Source organism: Calliopsis andreniformis, chromosome 5 (assembly GCF_051401765.1).
Source record: "Calliopsis andreniformis isolate RMS-2024a chromosome 5, iyCalAndr_principal, whole genome shotgun sequence".
NCBI classification, from domain to species: domain Eukaryota; kingdom Metazoa; phylum Arthropoda; class Insecta; order Hymenoptera; family Andrenidae; genus Calliopsis; species Calliopsis andreniformis.
In genome coordinates this window covers 5,918,410-5,936,500 of record NC_135066.1, presented here as the reverse complement: position 1 = coordinate 5,936,500, position 18,091 = coordinate 5,918,410, and the positions used below count along the sequence as shown (strand labels likewise).

The window sequence follows — 18,091 nt, the reverse complement described above, 5'->3', positions numbered from 1 at the left end:
GACGAAGTTATGACATTTTTACGCGTGTCATCCCGCTGGCTGTTTCGAAGGGAAACAGCTGAAATCGAATTTCTGTCAATGAACCGAGGCGCTGTGTAACCACGAGACGATCGATTAATCATCATTTGATGGGTATGATTTTATGCTTCAGACGCTGTGTTCAATTACTGGAGAATTTTTTTTTTTTTTTGAAGAATGGAATGCATTTGAGAGAAAATATTGTTTGAGAAATATTAGCGAAAAATGTAAGATTTTCTCTGGGATTTGGATAATCTAAAATCAAATGAAAGTTAAGAATGTTGAGAGAGCGTTTGAAGCTTCGTTTGTGAATTATTTATCGTTAAAAGTACGTCTGAATGCCTATAAAGTGTGTCTGGCTAGGAGACTTATTCTACTGGCGCAGCGCCTGACTCGGCTAGCGTGTGTTCGCAGTAGAATAAGTTCCCTGGTCAGACACATTTCACACACCTGTGTTAGCTATACATTTAGCAATTAATAACTTCAACGAATTTCTGTCGTCAAACACTCTGTATGCATAGTTACGAGTAATACTAATTTACGTGCTTACAACATGTATCGGTCAGAACTAATTATTTTTTCTTCATTAATTTTCAATAAAGGCAATGGAAATTGAAATCGATGGATTTATGTTGACTAAACGCCCACGAAGCTGCATGAAATATTCAATTAATAATTCTTAGGTCAATTTCGTTTCAATTTTTCCATGGTTCCTCGAGTGTCGACGAGGAATCAGATTTCTACTCATTTCCCAGGGAGAAATGCGCGGAACGTTCGACTCTGTCGCGCGATTGCTCGATAGAATTCGGATTGGTGTTATTCGATTTCCCTTATCGATCTCGGGTACACGGTGCGCACAGTGTATCACAGCACAGAAGGTGCGCGCCGCGTTTTTCAGCTTCCGTCGCTCCAGAATTCACGCGATGCGGTTTGCATCTCGTTCCATCGGAATTCTTGGCTGCATAGTAAGTATTCCTCGTCTTCTGGAATATCCCGACGAACTTTCGTGTTAGAAATGTCTCCTAACGAGGGACTTTGGTATCGAGTATTTAAATATCCCCTGAACAGCAGCAAAGTTGGCGAAACTGGTTTCAAACATTAGGAAAATTTAGAAAATTGTCTTTTTATGGCAACCTGATTCTTTTTCTAGGTCCTCAATATAGATATAGTACAACCTCGATTAATCGAACTTCGAATATTCAAGATTTCTATTATTTAGAGTTGCTCATATTAGGTATAATAACAATAGGAATATAGTAGAATATCGATAGAAATTTAAACAGTGAAATAATAGTAGGTTCCTGAAGGAAATGAAGCTGACTGTTAAAAAGTATCTTCAAGTTTGTATCTTGTGGTATTTTGGATAATCGAGGCCCTACTGTACAGTTTCTTGTGAGAGGTGAGTTGGTACAAGCTGAAGAGTGTAGTTAAATAACTAGGTCAGATGGAAGCTTGAATATTTTTCAAAGGTTCTAGTGCTTAAAATATTAAAATTTCTATCTGAGTTAATGTATACAAATTTTAGAGAACTTTTGACTTTAATACCTCTCCTTTCTTCTATCTCTCCTTTACGTAACGTCAATTTTTCCTCTGAATTTTCCCATAAGTGGAGGTTTCTCCACACGAAAAGGGAGCATAAAAGAGAGCGAAACTGAATTCACTGTAATTATCTCAAACACGAATATACGATACTTGATGAATAACAAGCATTTCTCCCGTGACGTTCAGCAAGAACTCTGTTGGATCGAGTGTCTCTTTGACAATGATGAATCATCCTCGATAACTCTCGGACTCTCACAGGCCTCGCAGATCGCAGTACTTGTTAACGAGACACTGATGGACTCGTCTGTTTCGCTCAGCGAAGTCATTTTTCCAGATCTTCGTCTCGGATTCTGCATCGTTCGTTGTGTCTCTGTGATAAATCTTTTCGAATAGTTTGGCAAGTCTGATCGATGGAACTCGATCCTGTCTCGCTTCTCGCTTTAGTCGTTCAACTTTTTCGATTGTGAGGTACCCGTAAAGAGAGATCAATGCCAGGGTGCTCGCCTCTGGATTGGTCCTCGCCAGCTCGAGATTTCCTCTATTTTCCTTGGATATTTTATGATGAATTCATAACTAGCGAAACGAGTCCTTTTCTTATAGAAATGTACGAAACGAATGCTTCTTGAGAATAAATCGTTACTCGAGTAACAATCCAGAATGAAAATTTAATGAGAAGAAAGAACGAGGAGCAACATGTGACTGCATTGTGTCACATTTAAATATTTTCTGCTGTGCATTGTCAAAGACGAATGAATTTATAATAGGCATTCATAAGTTAGAGCATAGCCTTGACTTCTAATCGTTTTCGCGACTACAGGCTATCATTTGCCTTGGTGCAAGATCGAGCGACGCCTCGAGCTTCTGTGTGGCTTTCGTGCAACTTAAGCCGCGTTCCTACATCTGTAGTGTGTTTCAAAAAATAATCAGACAATTTTTTGAGGGACACTACTCCTGAGAATTCTTTTTTTACTGTATCAAAGTGTAGTTTGTTTTATGTAAATGCGATACAGATGCAGAAACGCAGCTTTTTTTAAATTAATTTTTCAATTAGAATTCACTCACCGAATAGGCGATAGTATTGATAGGTTGGGAAATACGTCCATGTTTTTTCTCTTGGGTCGTCGAGCCATCTTTACTCTCGCTGTCCGAGTCTGGAAAAGAAATAAAAAATTGTTAGAATTATAAAACAGTGTTTTCTTAGTAATAAGTTATCATAAATTAAATAAATATGTAATTTATACACTGAGGACATAGCTTTGTAGTATGTACAGGCATTGAAGTCACCAAGAAGCTATCAGGAAATCAATTTCCCTAATTGGTATTTTAATAAAATATGTAAAAATTCTCAAGGATCAGAGTACTGTAAATATATTCTACGATATCACGTAAAACAGTCGCGAGTACAAGCGAATTAAACGCACGTGACGATAAAGGAGCAGTTCGAACAACAAATTCATTGATTGTCAGACATACACATTCGATTGTCGTCAATTTAGATTGCTCTATGGAGACACGTGCTTAGAAATCGAAGGAACCAACTCAACCGAGAAGCTCCCTAGAATCCAGAACGATCATAATAATTTATTGATTCGAAAGAAAATTGAGCAACGCAACATTGATACGTCGACACTGTTTCCTCTGAATTAGCTCACAGAATTGCAACTCTATTAAACTCGAATGGCATTTAAATAGAGAAAACACTAAATTCTATGTTCAATATTGTGCATCGAAACAAAGTGGACTTCCTTTGTCAGAAATTGCTTAACAAATAAAATGGCGGGAGTCCCCGACATTTTGAATTATTTGAAGCCTTTCGACGAAAGGTCACTGCGATGCAAGACTCTACGTCTCTACCATCACGTATATTGTTAAACAAATGGAGAAATGGTTGTCGTGACGAGAACGACGTGACGCGTTCGCGATTTATCGCTCGTAATTCGTCTTTTCCCATTGTGCCAGCTGAACTCAATCAATTTCACTGCAATTCCATGCGATTTGGCTTGCAGAACCATGTACCTATTTGTCCAACAAAATATATAACATAGAATCTCTGTAAAAATAGACTTTAAAAAGTGAGTTTCTTTTTCAATCTTGAATGTTCGCCTGAAATAAAAATTTCGTCACCTGTGCTAAAGGTACAACTATGTCGACAACCCTGAAAGGAGCACTCAGAATTGTCATCCACCACATAGTAGACAATATAGTCGTGTGATTCCCTCTCGAAGATGTGAATATTGCATGGCTCGTAGTCCACGAATTCCCACGAAGAGTCTGACATGATGAGGCAGTTGAATTCTGTTCCCCAATACAGATGAGATGACAGGAAACAGTAGTAGGTAGATAAGGAACTACAGTGAATTGTTTATATTACTATCACGGTAGCACAGTGTCACTATGTTCGACATTTCGTCACTATTAGGAACACTCTGACTGTGAGTTTCGTTAGAGAGCATTAGTGATACAAAGTTAGGTATTCAAAATTTAAGGGGCTCTTAGCTTGAGTTTTTAACGACCTCAGTTTTTAGCAACTTTCAATAATGATCATACTTTTAGCGGTTCTCTGTAGTTTTTTACATTTTGCTAGGATTGGAATTACGTAATGATTAAACTACGAATTTTACGCATTTATGAGAAATTTCAATGTACAGAAAAGTACAGTCTCTGTACCATGGGCAACCATAGAAACTATTGAAATATAAATTCATTTTATAACATCTATGTGAACATCTAAATTTTGTGTATGAAAATAGGAATTCACTAAAAATAAAGAAATCCTGAATCTAAGTTGCTCAGATACTACAATCGAAACCAATCTGATACACTTCTACAGTAGTCAATTCCTCGAGCCTAATGTTCCACTGTTACAAAACGATGACTTCATTCCAGTATCTTTGGCAACACGACTTCGATTACAAAACCCCAAGACAGCTCGATCCCCGAAGGTTACAATTTGTCAGGTATATTTTGAGCAACATCCTGATCAGTTCATTGGTTGAACAACCTCGACTAGCTGTCCAGCCCCTCGAGGCGTTCGCTGATCAGTTTCTTAGCAACTTGGAGGATCAACGCCAAAACGTTATCATCTTCTGAGTCACTGTGTTGATTTTACACGGTAATTCCCTCGTCGACTGGTTCTCGAGCTCACGTTTACCAAATGATTACTCGACCCGACTGATTTATCAATTCACGAACGTATCTAGAAGACATTCTTCTCAGAATCTTCGAGAGGAAACGTATATTCGATCGTTCTCGAGGCGTTATCAGCGTATCAAGGGGTTGGTGCTTGCTCGAAAACCTGATCGAGGACAAAGGAAACCGGATTTGGGAGCATTCTTACGCGACTGGCCTTGCGCCTTCTCCGAACGAGTTTTTAAGGACGTTTGTAGCCTAGCGTTTGCTCTTTCCTCGTGTTTTGAACTCATTTTTCTTCAAGCGTCGCGATGTCCTCCCCCCTGCTTTTCAACGTTCGCGTTTCTCTTTTGTTGCATTTAAGTGAGAGAAGGGGTCCTTGGGACAGTGGGTACAGGTTTCTTTGCAGGGAATTTGTGTCTCTTTAGACGCTTTAGTATTTTTTTTCTAAGAGTGCTAGCGGAATTTGCATGCAGGTCACGTGTATCTGTGATCATTTGAAGATAATGATGATAAGTGGATGGAGAGAAATGGAGAGACGTGTTCTAGTAGAACGTGAAATGGAATGGCAATGACTTTCTGGGAGGGACGGCGCTCGTGATTCGTGTGGGTCAGCCTTGAGGCCCCGTCGGCATTGACTCGCTCTTAGGATGCCTCGCGACTCTCGACTGCGCAAGCGTATAACTAGGAAAATAACATAAAAATGCACGGTTGCAGTTCTACGTGCAAATAATTTTGCCTGGGAATTCAGTCTACGATCTCCTCGTGGAAATACAGTGGAGGGGTTTCGAGGATTCTGGCGAGTCTGTGGAGATAAATAAGTGAGTCAGCGTTCGAGAATAAGAGAATTACAATTGAGGCAACTTTAACTCGATGGGAAGAATAATGAAGCAGAAATGCAGAAATGGCGCGACGAAATATTTTAAATTAAAATTGAGTGGCTCGCTATTGAGCTCAAAATCTACTCTTGCCAATGTTTGTGTTTTTCTAAAAGAATAAACCAATATTGTAGTAGTTTCTTGTTCGATAGTTTAACAATTTTTTTTAGCAAAATATTTATTATAGGTATCACTGAAATTAAAAAATTCTAAAAAACTAGGGTTGTTTCTACACTGAGCCCTTAAGTTATATTTAAACAGAAAGCTATTCGTCTGATATCTGCGATATCATAGATATCGATCCTCGATATCCAACAATAACTCAACACCGTCTAGATATTAAATACATATTTCTATCGTTTCATGACAGTTTAATTACAGGAATGAATATTCATCCCGTCAAAGCCTTTAATTCCCCTCAGAGAACGGTGTAACAGTAACGCTGTTAGTTAATGTGCCCAACGGTTGATATGAATCTTCTTTAGTTACGGTATCTCTAGCTTCTCCTATTACTGCGTCACATAGGATTCTCGAGAATGTATCCACGCTAAACGGCAGACGTTGCAGAGAGCAAAAACTATATTGTTTCTATCCACTCCTAAGACTCGACACGATATGCGCTTTATCGACAAGGAAAATGTGTTCTGCTTTGTTACGTGGCACAACGAATTGTTTTCTTTCATTGAAAGCAATCGTGAAGAGATAACGCGCCAAATTGGCACAAAACACGATACTCTACTCGTAAAGACCAGATAGCTGTAGATTTGTGACCTAAGTCTTTTTTTACTTTTTGCAATTTTAAATTTAGCGAGAACCTATTCTTTGAGTATTGAGAAGTGTGATCAATTAGGAATGCACCCTAGAATCCTATTTTCTAATTAAGTATGGTAGAAATAAAAATAGGAATAAATAGAATAGATATCTTGAATATTCAGAATTTCTGTTATGCAAAGCTGCAAAATAGAGTACAGTAGGACGTTAACTGAGACCCAAATAATTGTTAACTGCAATTAGCTGAAAATACAACTGTTGGATAAAAATTCTAATAGCTATCTGAAAAGAGTCCTCTAGATTTGAATCTCCCGCTGCTCCAAGTAACCAAATTCCACTGCTTTTTTACTCTACCTTTAAAACAACTTAAAAATTCAAGCTAAGAGGTATCAAATGCCCCATTTTCAATACCAGCTTCTCCCACGCAATACTACTCCAAGATCCAAACCTCTCCAAACTTCACCCAAGGATCCCCATCACTCCCAAAACCCATCGATCACTCTCCCAAAGGTTCCACGTCCCCATTATCAATACCAAATACATTCCCTCTGATCAAATCCTCCAACAAAGTCACTCGCTCTCCTCTCACGCTGGGCTCCACTTTTCGCGTTTCACTCGCGTGTGCGCAGCCGTTTTCAAGGTAACGCAGCGAGCACCAGCATTAAACACCTTGCGAAACGCTCTTCCGTCGTTTTCAACTCACTCCGCCGATATTTCCAATCGACGATTTCGAATCGAATGTACATCCAACGATGAGAATTCGTCGCGATGATCGAAAAGCAACTCGACGGATGTTCGTCGCGAAAAAATCTGAGTACGTACGTCGCGGAGACGCGTCTCAATCCCGAGGACGCCGCGACGAGCGCGCCGACTACTCGCGCGAGTCCCACCGCCGACTGACTATCACTGCCATGTTGCAATCACGTCACCGTTTGGCGCGATTATTTAATTTTAATGTACGCGTGTGCCATCGACGCGTCTGCTCTCTGCCGGCTTATCTTCTACCGAGAATCCCGCGATCGGATCGCCAACAGCGTGCACGAAACGCGTGGGATCTGGTTGCTCCGATGACTTCATTCGGTCGATGAGGTACCCGATACCCTTCAGCGACAGCGAATGGGCTATAATGTTACTCGTTTGGCTGTACTATCGCCTCCAGTCGGGACAAAGTGTTCATTTCGCGAGCGATATTCGATTCGATGGGTCCCGTTGGGCCCCTCTGACACTGAGGCTTGTGAAAGTGGACCTCGGGTGAAGCCAGGTGGAGGAATCGATGCGCTGAGTTATGGGATGATTGGCTGTGACGGGGGCTTTGGGGTTTGGAATTGGGGATTATCGAAACTGATTTCATTTGGAGTTTTTTTGGTTTGGTTAAGGACAATTTGGAAATGGGAGAATTAGTGTGGGTGTAGTTTTGATTGGTTTTGTAAGCTTTTGGGTAAGCAATTGGGCAATTATTTTTTTGGGATTGGGATGGTTTGTGTTGGATTTTTAATTTGAGATAATAGACATTTTTGAGTAAGAAGATTAGTGTGGGTATTTATATTTATTTCTGGAGAAGAGAAGTTAGTAGAATTTTTATTAAAAAATTAGTGAGTAATTTTATACGAAAAGTCTAGAATTTTAGAATCTTGGTCATTCTAGAACCTATGACACTAATATTACTAATCTATTAGTAATAATATTACTAATCACTAATCTATCGTTTGTCAAGATATGGACTATATTTAAGAACGCTCATCTAATCAGATAATTGAGTTCCTTGAACAGATCCTAGTAACAGTAATCGATTGTATATTTCCAAATCGATTTTTACTGAATCTTGTTACTTCAGCGTGTTGTACATAGTAGATAAACAAGTGCTTTATCGCAAATAAGATAGCAAAAGCTTTGCTCGATAAAAGTCTTAAAGATTGATTTTAAAGATACGCAAACTAACTGCATAGTTCTCATAGGACATAAAGGACAAGTTCCTATTTTACAGGAAGCTATTATCGATTCAGAACGTTTTAATTAGAATTCAATGCAGCTGCGTGAATAACTAAGATCTAGACGAAGGCGTAGAATGAAAAGTGGACGTCGTAAGGTCCAGAAACTTTTAATATTCATGTAACACAACGAGAGCTCGATTAATTTTCTGGAATTAATTTACCCCATCCCCAGAGACGCGTCGACCCTCTCACGTTCAATTCTATTAAAATTTTAATCAGTTCACAAGACGTGAAATTTTTGAACCCCCTGATCAACTTTGCTCCATACCAAGGCCAATAATGCTCTAAAGCCACGTTCCCACGTGTACAAAATGGAATGCTGTGCACAATTCACAATATAGAACAAAACTAAAAAAGTCTTTTATGTAATAAAAAGAAGCTTTCTAAACACCTTCCACATGTCAGGTATTAACTTTATTTATTTATTTTATTAAAACAAGTAAGAAAAATAAACGTGAGTTTTATTCGCTATTTTAAAATAAACATTAAGTGTATTTGAGGTTTTCTGTTTCTTCAAGTGGAAACGTGGCTTTAGTCTTATCTCCTGAATTTCAATTCTACATTAAATAACTGTTCCAAATTCTTCCAAGTGTATTTAGCCTTGCATATTGGACACGTGGCACCGTGGCTTTACTCTCCAACACACATCGTGCGTTATCGGCTCTCATTAACTTTCTCGCTGAATAAAACCGGATCAAGTAACAGGATATCGACCGGCAGATCTGATAAATATCGATTCTCCGGCGTCCGGGATTAAATTTAAGTCGCAGTGACGACAGAGAATGACCGACGCATTCAACGAAATCGTTACACGACAATTTATAAGCCCCCGCAGATGTTCTCTAAAGAGATTATTACGCTGTTTTACAGCTAAATGCACGCAAATTATCTTAAAAGTGTCGAAACGACTCTCCTCCACTCTCGTTCGCGGTGACTCAACCGTTCCCATTTCCGACTGCTGTCCTTCGGAACTTTCTAGGAAGATGTTAGCCAGAATTTCTCCATCTCAATAGCCTAACACTTTCTTCGGTGATTTAAACGACTACTGTATTTCGGCAAGCGAAATGGTTCTATTAAATTTGGCTTGGCCAGTGTCTGTGAGGCAACAGAATTCTCTACATATGTATTTCGTAATAATGATCGATCAGATCGAGAATTCTGCTTGTAATTCACTGAAAATGTATTAGAGAAGCAGAACTATCGTTTTGGGAATTTTAGATTGCTTTAAACGAGATCTGCAGACATAAATCTAGAGATGAAAATATGAGTAAATGTACCATGGTCGCAAACAAAATGGTTATACCATTGATATGATGTGGAAAAGCTCGCAGAAAACAATGTGACTCACGACTGACCCGCAGCAGCTCTAAAACAGTGATAATTTAATCGACAGTTTCCGCAAAAAGTGAAACCAACGAGCTACTCACACTGAGTGTCGTACTAAAAGGCAGCTGGACCAATTTAGCAGCGAAACGTTGAAATAAAAACGAGTTTATAATTCACTGGGTCTTTAGAATCATTGCAGTATTATGTCTTTATAAATTTGTCAATAGTTTGACAAGTTACTTTGAGAATTGAGCTTTTACAACCCGCTCTCCCTCCTACGCAGCTGTAAATTCAGCTAATAAATGATTCTTTTACTACTGTACACAGAAATCAGCAGTATTCAGGGATTTCGAGCATTCTCGAACCCAACAATGTTAGAACGTCGGGGTTATGTGACTGAAATTGCTTCAGGCCCCCATGAGGTAAGCAGAAATTTCTGGGATACTTTCCAAGGGGCGCTGCATGTAATCCCTTTACAAGCTACCTTGTTACAAAAAGGAAGACTATAAACCTTGAACTGGGGATAAAATACAGAAAGAAGGGAAATAGAACATGTAGAACTGTGCTGGTTTTCGAGAATAAAAGGAAGAAATTGTGTTTCAGGAATTACACAATGTTTCACTATTTTTCGACTGCTTGATTTGTAGCTTTCACTTGTGATACCTGTTTAATTTTCTTAAGTTTGATGCGAGAAGAATATTTTTTCTAGAACTCGAACAGGCGAATGGCCTTCTGTGAATAAAATTGTCACTTTATACCGAGAGTTTAACAATAGGTATCAGAATTTCTGAAAAGGGTGATTCTACATATCGAAACGAGAAAAAAGATAAGAATGACAAAATTGTGTCCATGGCTCCGTTTCTGAGGTATTAATGATCGAAAACAAGCCTGAAATCAAGTAATCCTGTTTGACTTGACTTATTCTACTGTCGACACGATCTTCGCTACGTCACACGCAGCGGTGGCAGTAGAACAAGTCCTCGCGTCAGACACATCTGTTCGTCAGACGTAGATTCTTATTTTCTACCTATTATTTTATCAAAAATGAATACCTTCGAGAGACATTTAACCGTGTCTGACTTGGGGACTTGTTCTACTGTCAACAAGAGTTCGCCAGGTCAGTCGCAGCTGTGACAGTAGAATAAATCCTCGTGTCAGACACATCTACTTGTCAGACGTAGGTACCTATTTCAGACTTATTTCTCGTGAATCCTGACACCTGCTGTCAGACAGCCTGTACATAAGTGACTAACAAATTAATTTCCACTGACAGCAACTAGTTTCACCTCTTTAAATTCCAATTGCAAAAACAAGGGAAATTAAAACTGCCTGACAAATCTCCGATTCTCAGTGATCTCGCGCCACGCGTGTAATTACATAAATTTCCACAGACAGGTGGGAATTCGGGCGGCTGTCGTTTGGCAAATCCTCGTCGGCCATTAAAGGCACACGGGCAGCAGGCGAGCAGCGTTATGAATGTTCGCCATGGTATCTGGGTTACTCACGTGGCCGACGAGGATTTCTGTGTTTAATAAAGTGCTCGGAGGAGACAGAACGTCGCTGCCACTGGATTGAAATTTTCCGAGGAAATCTCCAACTGGCGTTGCGATAGCGTTCCCTCGTGCTACGCCCTCCGAGGAATCCCAGCCAGATCAGCTGGTCGATGCCGTGCCCTCTTAATGAAACAATAACGAGAACCTAATCGCGGAAGCTACCGTTTCGGATTTCCGCTCAGCGGATCCCCTTTCGCTGTTAGCCTTCTGTGAATTGTTCATGCGATAGAGTGCTCGTTTGACGATGCCAGAGGAAAGGTGAATTTAATGTGTTCGCTAGGGTGTTTTTTAAGTGTGAATTTAAAGGAATTCAGTAGGTACTGTGTGGAGAAAAATGGAGAAAGAGTCTGTGAAATGATGGGAAGTGTTAACCCTTTAACACCTAAGTTTTTCTCGTGGCATTTCATGCTCGTTGTTGATCAGAAACGACAGGTTCTTCCAAACTGCCAGTCACGTGGCTCACCATTAACTGAATGCACAAGCTTCACGCCGTGGCGCGTGGTCGGCAGCGAACGATTATGAAAAGTGCCCCTGATATCACGAGCGTAGGTGTTGAGGGGTTAAATGAAGGAAATAAAAAGAAGAGATATGTGTCCTATAATTTTGCAAAAAAAAAGGACTGAAGATTTTCGTCTACTTGGCTGCAGAGTGGAAGAGTAAAAGAAGTTTCTTTTTTTTTTGAAAGCTTTCACGAGCCATGATATGGCTTCATGGTTGCAATAGAGTAACATGTGTTCAAATTCAATTTGTGAATACTATAAAAGCTTGAATAGTAAATAGGACGACTAACAAACAGTAGACTATTTAGTTAATCGCAGAAAGCTTAAAACCATGAAGCACGATTAGTACCGATTTGGATGTTTAACCCACACAGACGTATAAATGCATCGAATAATAACAGAGTTTGCGCTCCAACGCAACTACGTGTTATTTACCACTGGTAAATTATTCATCGCTCATTAAACATTGCATATGTACCAATGTATCAATCTCAGGTCCCTGTAGCATACTTTTACCGATGCATTTACCTAGTTCGTGCTCCATAGTTAAGCTGCCCTCCCTGTTTTTCATGAAATGGGTATTATTCATTAGTTTGTCTACGTAATCCGCTTTGAACATCGACCGATTGAATCGAGTGTACATTCTGCGTGCAACGTTTGCTCCTCTCTGCTCGACAAGACGCATCAATATTTTGTATACCGATGCAAACAGGAAAATCAGGATGTATCGCGAGGAATTTATAGATACGGCTTATCGATCGTTGATTAATCGAGCACTCGGCGAACTCAGCGCCAGCATGGATGGCTAGTTACCTTATTCAATCGAACTTGCTCATGAACGGCCTGATTACTCATTAAATCCGGCTCAATGTGGCAACATTGTCGCTGTCGCGCTGATAAATTACCCTGCGCTATGCTAACCCTTCGACTTTTTATTTTGGGAGTCGATTGCGGTACTTGGACGAGACGGGATAATTAATTTAATGAGATAATGACTCAGTGAATCGCCAATTTTTATTCTCGGTTTCCTATTTCTATGGACCGTGAAAATTCTTCAGTATGTGCATATTTTAGTTTAGAATTCTTGCTGTTGGTTATACTTCATTTATATTGCAAATTAGAAATAAATACATGACTTTTTGGGAATGCTTTTCAAATTGGCGGAAGTAATATCTCTGAAATGAATAAACCAAATCGAATAATTTAGAAGTATTTTTCCAGGTCTGCTACTCCCAATAAAACTAATTGAGAATATGAAATATTTTCTGGTTTAATTAACAGAAATTGTCCACATTTTTCCTAGAATTTGAAACCAATGTGAAATTTTTTGTTATACAATATTCGTTTTACTCTCATCTCTAGAGATATGGAGATGAGATATTAATTCCGCCACAATTTTTCGTAGACTACATTTCAGCGATCTCACGAATCCACTGTAGTCATGCCATTGAAAGAAGAAGAATATTAAAACAGAACAGAAATATTATCTATACTTGTATTAAAATTTCAGAGTGATCACTCTTACAGCTTCCCTATAAAAAATTCTCTAAAAATCCCCCATTCTTCTCTTCAATGGAATACGCCTTCAACGAAAAGCAGATCGAAGCTTCATTCAAATTTCACTACAGAAATCTGATAACGCAGGCGAGCAGAGATTTACGTTAACGTTCTTTCGACACGTTCGAGGGTGCAGGCGCGAGGGCGTAACAACAAAACAGCGTTAAAAATAAAGAGCAAGATGGAGTTTGCAATTTATAGAACAGACGGCGTCGAACGCAGATGGTCGATGGAAAATCAGCGGGAAATTCGCGGAGATGAATCGTGCACGCGCGAAAACTGTCAATTAGAGGAGCGCGCGAAGCAATCGATCAGACCTGGCATTTGTGCCACTTTAAGAAAGTAAGTCAATGCGATTCGCGCGAGTAAGGTTACGACTCAGCGTAGCATCGAGATCGCAGACCTTCGTATGGTGACTCGATCGTGATTTACACGGTCAGATCAGCCTCTTTTCAGAGCTGATTGGAGCTTCCGTGTGGGTATTTTTAACTGTAGAACGTTCCTACTTCACTTCCTTTCTCTATGGACCAAAAATTTTTCCTTGGATAATATTATACCAAGTAGAATTATTCAAAATCAGCCTAGTCAGAACTTGACTGTTTTCACAGTTTCAAAATTTAGGTCCATAAAAGACCTCTTCTTTTTAAAACAATCTAAATTAATCTCTAAAATAGTCTAAATTAGTTTAGTTGATGATAACCTATTAGATAATATGACTAAAAACACCAAGGGAACAAAGGTTCAAATTATATACACTGGGTGGGTTAAAAATTCTAGACACTAATGAGAGAATAAATAAAAGGACTTTTCACCCTCTCCATTTTTTAGAGTGATCAAGCTATTAAAACATCGCTTAGGATTTCACAGAAATAAATCTTCATTGATAAAATCAAGTAGAGTCTAAAGATGGGGATCCACCCCAAATAATTCTGAATCTGATAAAATGACTCACCCTTCGAGAGCTTCTCGATAGATTCGAAGCGTCCTTCGACCTTGTTCCGCAAGGAATCCAAATCGAAAGGCGTCGTGAATCCATGATCCACGCTGCGACTCTTACTCCTGCGGAAGAGAAGGTTTAATTAGAAATCGAATTAATAGACGACAGTTCTCTTCGTGTACTCGTGACGTCTATTTTAAGAGCGTCACTTCAGATATGCTAAAGAAAATTTCTACTTTAAACGGACGAGTGGAACACAGACGGGACGAACGCGTTAAACATGGAATTACTTGCATTATATACTGGTTCTTTGCAAATGCAAGGCCAGTGAAGCGTGACACGATGTAATTTCACGATGCAACGAACCATGCGTGGTTCAAATGAACTTTACAAGTAGAATCTATGGACGAGTGGCCGAGAACGATAGCGACGATGGCACTTCCGTGAATAAAATTGCCACATAGAGAAAAAGTAAGAAAAACTGTTTCTTGAATGGAGAAGTATAATATAGTATTGCCTCGATATAAGTTCATGAATTGAAACTAAAGCAGCAGATCCAGAAATACGATATTCGAGTGTTACGAGCGAATTTCGAATAATTCTGTTATTATTAGCTGTTATAGCTATTAGTTATAGTCTAGATACAGACTATAGTATACAATCGCGTGATTCGTCGATCGGCCATTCGATATAAACTTATGTTCCACGTACCTGAAATAGGATGCTGTAAGGTTTTCGGTGGATCTCGAATGCGTGACATCCTGTGACATTCGTCTGGACCTAGGGTGCAACAAACAATCCAAAACAAGGGCAGTGAGAATACATGCAGCTACGTGCCAAGATGCTTAAAAGAAACTTAAAAGGAATTGCGAAACAATCGCGTGGTACACGGTACCGCTGCCGAAGGAAAATGAATCATTCTTTGCGGTGGGTCGCGTAGACTCCCTTCGATCGAGTGAATGAGTAACTCCCGCTGCCTTGAATATTAGGAAAGTTCGTTGTACAAAGAATGGTTCATTTTTCTCCAGGCAGGAGGTAAGTAAAAATAAATTGATCGAAAATAAAACAAATGCAGGAGTAACGAGCAAGAAGCTGTACGAGCGAAGGCGAGTGAGTCGTCGCCGCTGTGACAGTAACAAGCAGTTCAACTTTTCATCTCTAAAAAATAGTCATCTTACGCAAGGCAACATCGTCGAAACGCGACAGCAACATTCTCGACGCTCATGCGTTTTCTTGGAACTCCTCGTGCATAGGAGCCACTTTAAACATGGCGAAATTGCAGTCGCGGTGAAATATGGATAATTTTTTGCGGAGGTGTTCTGTTATATACGACCATTACGTGTGACAGTGCACGCTTAAGACGTAATATTAATTGGTTCTAACGCTGTGTAAATTTACTTATATGGCTACAAGCTACCATTGTATGAAGACTTAAGGAAACTATGTATAGTCACGTACAGCTGCTCTTATAATCAGTTCATAGTCGTACTCGTAATTATGCACACGTTTCAACAATTTCAGCTATGCATTATCACGTTTGTAGCTTGATGTATAGTCAGGTATAGTCATGGTTGTAATCACTGGACAACCTTCATAGTGATGTATAGTCATGGTTGTAGCCACTTAAATAAGTTTTATAGTCATGATTACAATCTTTAAATACTTCTTATAGATATGTATAGTCACAAGTATGTTCAGGGTTGTAGTCGGCATGTATTCTTGACAATCTTGTGTAGTCAACTCTGTAGCAGCGAAAATAGTCTCGTATAGTCCCTGTCACAGTCATGTTTATAGTCACTACTATAGTCATCGAACACCTTGTAGTCAGAATTATAGTCACTAAATCCCTACTTATAGTCAGGATTATAGTCACTAAATTCTTCCTTATAGTCACCTATAGCAACAGTTATAGTCACCACGCACACCTCTTATAATCCCTGATAGCCACTCTTACAGTCAATCATTTACAGTTACATACGATCATCATTATAATATCTCAATAGAACGATATAATACCCCGAACCTTTATAGTCCCCTTTATAGTTCCCTCAATAACCTTTATAAACCCTCCAGAAACATAAGTGATAGTATAATTATCTAATAGCAGACTTACAGCAACTCAGTACTACTCTGTCCACTTTTACAATCGTATAGTCATGTAACCGAACCTCGCCTATTATTACCTCAATTGCATGTTCAATAAGCCACCCTTCACTTTCTTAAATTCCGAAAACAATTCCAAACTTCTTGCCACTAGCGCACGCATACACCCATCACAGACAGCTCCCACGAAAGGAATAAATCCACGAAGACTAAGCCACATATTACGTGGCAGGCTGCTTCCCCAACGTAAGAAAAATGCCATTTGCATAATCTCGCGGGCGTAAGCCATCCCTCGGGTGGTCCTCCGCGGCCGCAGAGGACGCAAACGTCGGGACGAGGGATCCAGCTCGCGGATGGAACTCGAGCTGGATCCAGCCGATCTGAAACGGTGCATCTGCGCCGCCAGCAGCCTCCACCCAGCGCTAATTGCTCCCGACGCTTTAATTCGATTACCGAGCTATCCTGACGAGCCGCCTCGTTACCGCGGCCGTCTGCGTTCGGACGGTCGTTTACTTCTATTTTCGAGCGAGATCATCCCGAGGTCGACGCGTATTTCTGGTGTCCCCGACGAATCCAGTTACAACAGATGCTATCAGCCTTAACTCTTTGAGGCACACGATTTTAAAGAAAATAAAAACCCAAGATGCACAGAAAGGCATTGCCAGGTGAATGAAACACTTGAAATAAAATATTAAACTGTGTGACTGAGTAACTTCAACTTTTTGGGGTGGGTTAAAATATAGCTCACCATACATAAAATGTAACTTCTCTGTTTTGTGTATACAAGAAGACTCTATATAAAAAGTAGGTTTATTACAATTATATTTTATTTAATTTTGGTACCAATAATAAAAACCAAGTAGCTGCAGCGTGTGTTCGAATACAAAGTCAGCGATTTGACTAGCTTTGGATCATTTCCTAGGACTTTAGGGAACTAGATGAATCTCAACTGCTGCCAGATAACAAGAAAATATGGTTCTACCGTTTGGAGCCCACTGTAAGTGCGTGCACAGATTCTACGTAAACGGAAACGCGTAGGTACTTGCGGCAATATTTGAGGCGTCTATAAATACTTAGGCATAAAGGTGGGATCAATAAGCCACTGTTGAATACGCGGTCACCAGAGATATAAATAATAAATTCGACCAGTCGAGCCAATCGGCCAGTTATCCAACGAAAATACCGGTCGCGCGTGGCTTTTCCAAGGAGATACGTGTTTCGATGGATTCGAAGTTAATTATTCAAAGTCGCGCGATGGGAAATTGCAACAGCATTGTGTTCAAGGAAACAGGAAAGAAAGGAACGAACGGGAGATGGAATATACGTATATACTTTTGTTTACGTTCCTTTCGAGGTGACAACGCGGTTGAGTTGTGTAAGAAATGGGGGAAATATTAATGCAACATGGACTTAAGAGATTCTGCAGCGAGAAACGATACTAATGATTTTGAGCTAGTAAAGATTTCAGGATTTTCAGGTTCTTCAGGATTCTAAGGTGTTTGGGGCTCTACAGATCTTACCACCTCTGTTCTGAGATCTCTGCGGTTCCCTACAATCCTTGGAATTCGATAAAACCACCAGGAGCTTTAGAAAGATTAAGGTTTCAGGATCGTAGGACTCCGACGTACCCAGGACTTTAGGATTCCAAGATCTATAGAACTCTGAGACATCAAGATTATCAAGATTCTAAGATTCTAAGACTCTAAGATTGTTACTGTAACTTGAAATCCTAGAAACTTCCAAAATCTTAACTACCAAGTTCTTCTAATTGTGTCTCAAGAATTAA

At 39.7% G+C, this 18,091-nt stretch overlaps 1 protein-coding gene across 7 annotated transcripts in view; it reads right to left on the bottom strand.

Moving 5' to 3' along the window:
• Positions 1-18,091, bottom strand: part of Mtd (TLD domain-containing protein mustard) — a 174,501-nt gene that overhangs the window by 46,571 nt on the left and 109,839 nt on the right. For 3 of the 7 annotated variants that reach the window (XM_076378268.1, XM_076378270.1, XM_076378271.1), the window contains exons 2-4: positions 14,914-14,982; positions 14,218-14,324; positions 2,623-2,711 (exon numbers count right to left, since the gene is read on the bottom strand). In XM_076378268.1, the coding sequence (XP_076234383.1) occupies positions 2,623-2,711; positions 14,218-14,324; positions 14,914-14,982 (265 nt within the window). Of the gene's footprint in view, positions 1-2,622; positions 2,712-3,684; positions 3,703-14,217; positions 14,325-14,913; positions 14,983-18,091 lie in introns of those variants that run through there. The other 4 variants (XM_076378273.1, XM_076378269.1, XM_076378272.1 and 1 more) reach the window with 3 other exon arrangements.